Source organism: Lolium perenne, chromosome 1, assembly GCF_019359855.2.
Source record: "Lolium perenne isolate Kyuss_39 chromosome 1, Kyuss_2.0, whole genome shotgun sequence".
Classification (NCBI taxonomy): domain Eukaryota; kingdom Viridiplantae; phylum Streptophyta; class Magnoliopsida; order Poales; family Poaceae; genus Lolium; species Lolium perenne.
In genome coordinates this window covers 241,428,504-241,432,010 of record NC_067244.2, presented here as the reverse complement: position 1 = coordinate 241,432,010, position 3,507 = coordinate 241,428,504, and the positions used below count along the sequence as shown (strand labels likewise).

The following is a 3,507-nucleotide window of genomic DNA, read 5'->3' as shown; positions in this document are numbered from 1 at the left end:
TTCATACTGTGGTGATGTACAATTATAGTAACTACATATTTTCCCATAGCAGGGAACAAATTATTATGTCAATGTTGTTGCCATCATAGCAAGATAACACTCCTGGAGCACAACAGCATTACCATAGATTTACAAATCAATGTGAATCCCTGAAGCAATTATGCAATCATGTAATAAAAAACATAGTAATGAAGCTCTGTAGCAAACAATTGATGCTAATACTAACAAATAAATTGTGCACACAGTAACCAAACCAGATAAATTGTGCACACGGTATATAAATTGGTTCTGTTGCTTCCTAGCCTTAGGCGCCTTTTTGTATATTTGTGTTGCGTTTTTTAGCTAGACCTTGTGTAACTTGTCAGGCGGGCCAGAGATACTTGTTGTATGGTTTCGTTATCCCGTGGTAATGAAATCCGATCCATCTGGATCGTTCGGAAAAAGATCCATTTGGTCCACAGTAAGCCTTAATCACAAATCATATGATTCGTCTATTCTTCGGTTTCATCTAACCCTAATCACCATCAAATAAGGGCAAATAAGCTGAGGAGCTGAGAGGATACCATATACCAGAGGGTCTTCCACCGTTGGCTGCACATTCAGATCTGGCAACATCAGCTCGCCGCCGAATCCGTGCTCCTGCTCATCCGCCGCCGTCAGCACCAAGCCTCCGCCCGACGCGGCCGCACCACGACGGCTCCATCCACCCGACACCACATCTGGCACCGCCACGCCGGTGTTCTTGACCAAGGCAGCGGCGGCCGCCCTCGCGGTGGAGCTGCTACCCTCCATCGGCCTCCGATTCGACGGAAATCCGCGGAGAAGAAGGGATTATAGAGAAGAGAACTGGCAGTGGAGACGGAGCGGAGAAGACGAAGTGGCCGAGGGAGAGGGTTTTCTCCGTACCTGATTTGGGGGGGAAATGGTGGGGCGAGGGAGGCGGAGCAGCCGACGAAGGTTTTATATGTCCCTTCCGTTTCGGTACACGCACGTGACTTCGCCACGTACACGACGGTTCACAGAATACGTACAACACAGTCGCGGGCCATACGGGCCTGTACAGGGCTTTTACGTATCTGTCAGAAACGTGAAATGACGAAACTAACCCTGAATCCGAACAGGTATCGCGCGATCTCAACCGTTCATGTGTTTTGACGATTCCACTTTTCCTCTGGGGGGAGCACCGGAGCAGAAGCGCTAATTTCAATTTTTGAGGTGCACCCGCTGACTTGTACCATCGTTCACTGACGTCCACGCTGACGCTCGCCATCCATCCGGAACACCAACCCCAGCGCACTGCTGCTTGTGTATGACAATGTATGTATAGTAGGAACAAGACAAGCGACCAAGACTTTGACAAAGTATCACTACCTTCCTAGAATACTCGGCTGAGCGTCTCTAGATAGAACAAGACTGACCTGGAGATTTGACACGCTTCTTTCGTTTCCGACACGATCGGGTAAGGACAACAATAAACCCCTCACCGCCGTCCACCTGAAGAAACTCGATGCCTGTCCGTCCATCCATCCACCGCCGCCGCGAGCTAGCGCGTGCTCCACGACCCGAAAAGAGCTTGCTTCCCACGCCTTTTCCCTTCCGTACCTTCTATTCCGCACGTTCCATGTTCTAAACTTGCAATCTCCCAAACCTTTTCTTCTCTTCTTCTCCAACCCTATATATATACGCTCACGAACTCATCTGCACAATCTCGAGAATAGAGGACCAACAGAAACTGCGATCCGCAATTGGCAAAGCAGAGGAGCTAAGAGAAACGCAAGAAAGAAGACGGCAATGGCTCCGAGCAAGCAATGGACGCGGGTGCGCACGCTCGGCCGCGGCGCGTCGGGCGCGGAGGTCTTCCTGGCGGCGGACGACGCCTCCGGCGAGCTCTTCGCGGTCAAGTCCGTGCACGCGTCCGGCGCCGAGGCTCTGAAGAGGGAACAGGTGGTGATGGCCGGCCTCCGCTCCCCGCGCGTCGTCTCCTGCATCAAAGGCCGCGCCGGCCGCCACGGGTCCTATCAGCTCTTCCTCGAGTTCGCCCCCGGCGGCTCGCTCGCCGACGAGGTGGCAAAGAGCGGCGGCGGCCTCAATGAACCCGCCGTCCGGGCGTACGCCGCGGACGTGGCGGCCGGGCTCGCGTACCTCCACGGGGAGTCTATCGTGCACGGCGACGTCAAGGCCAGGAACGTCGTGATCGGCGCCGACGGCCGTGCCAAGCTCGCGGACTTCGGGTGCGCGAGAAAGACGTTCTCCAGCAGCCCGATCATCGGCGGCACGCCAGCGTTCATGGCGCCGGAGGTGGCGCGCGGGGAGGAGCAAGGTCCGGCGGCCGACGTGTGGGCGCTCGGCTGCACGGTCCTCCAGATGGCCACCGGCCGCGCGCCCTGGAGCGGCATGGTCGGCGACGCGTTCGCGGCGATGCACCGGATTGGATACACGAATGCCACGCCCGAGGTGCCCCAATGGCTGTCTGCCGAAGCCAAGGATTTCTTGGCCGGGTGCCTGGTCAGGCAGGCCGGTGACAGGTGCACGGCAGCGCAGCTGCTGGAGCACCCGTTCCTGGCCTCCGCCACCAGCGTCGACACGAAGCTTGAAGATGTGAAGACCAAGTGGGTGTCGCCAAAGAGCACGCTCGACGCGGCGTTCTGGGAGTCGGAGTCCGACACCGAGGACGAGCTGCCAGCGTCGCAAAGCTCGGCGGAGAGGATCAAGGCATTGGCCTGCCCCTCCTCGGCGCTCCCGGACTGGGACGCCGACGACGGCTGGATCGACGTGCTCTGTGCAGCAACAACCGAAGGGTCAGTTGCAGTGCCGGCCGAGGAGACGACTGGCATGGACGACGCATTGACAAGCAAAGAAGCAACAGCAGAGTCCGCCGGAGTTCTCGACATTTTCGTTGGCAGCACCTATATCAGCAATGTAGGAGAATCGTGTGATGATTCAGTCGTGCCAACTGTGCATCAGCCTTTACAAATTTCATTTCGGCATGAATTGGTTCCATGTAAACTATTTTGCGACGGAAGCACTAATGCAATTGATCAAGTTCTTGCACAAACGCCCCGCTTGGCACTGCTGCTCTGTTTCTCTGCTCATAGTACTTCATCTTCACTCCATTGCGACACGTTCGATTAGAATTTTTCGGTAAAGACGTTCGATTAGAATATTCCAAGAAATATAATGACAGGGGACTGTAAGTATGGGAATATCTGGCCGATGCCTTAAAAACCTTTAATTCGTTATATAATTTTGAGCTAACCGCATCTTGCTAATCTTTTTTTTTTAACTGAACTACGGCGGGTTTGCGCCAGCCTGAAGGACATATAAACCTCTCCCAAAGGGAGCAATCAAAAGAGCGTTACAATAGTTTTAGAGGAAGGGAGCACATGAGGTGGTGGACCAGTTTTTTTTTTTTTTGGGGGGGGGAGGCCGCTGGAGGCACCCAGGTCGTGTTCGCGAGACGACGCAAACGGACGCGCGCAGATAATTTAGGCGTCCGTTTTGCATCGA

At 54.6% G+C, this 3,507-nt stretch overlaps 1 protein-coding gene across 1 annotated transcript; it reads left to right on the top strand.

Moving 5' to 3' along the window:
- Nucleotides 1-1,492: 1,492 nt before the first annotated feature.
- On the top strand, nt 1,493-3,132 carry LOC127327401 (mitogen-activated protein kinase kinase kinase 17-like). The gene has a single exon (XM_051354174.2). The coding sequence runs from the start codon at nt 1,792-1,794 to the stop codon at nt 3,130-3,132; it is 1,341 nt and encodes a 446-aa protein (XP_051210134.1). The 5' UTR covers nt 1,493-1,791.
- Nucleotides 3,133-3,507: the final 375 nt, after the last annotated feature.

Bases quoted from the DNA above. Each gene is read 5' to 3' on its own strand.
- LOC127327401 (XM_051354174.2), top strand. From the start codon at position 1,792: ATGGCTCCGAGCAAGCAATGGACGCGGGTGCGCACGCTCGGCCGCGGC.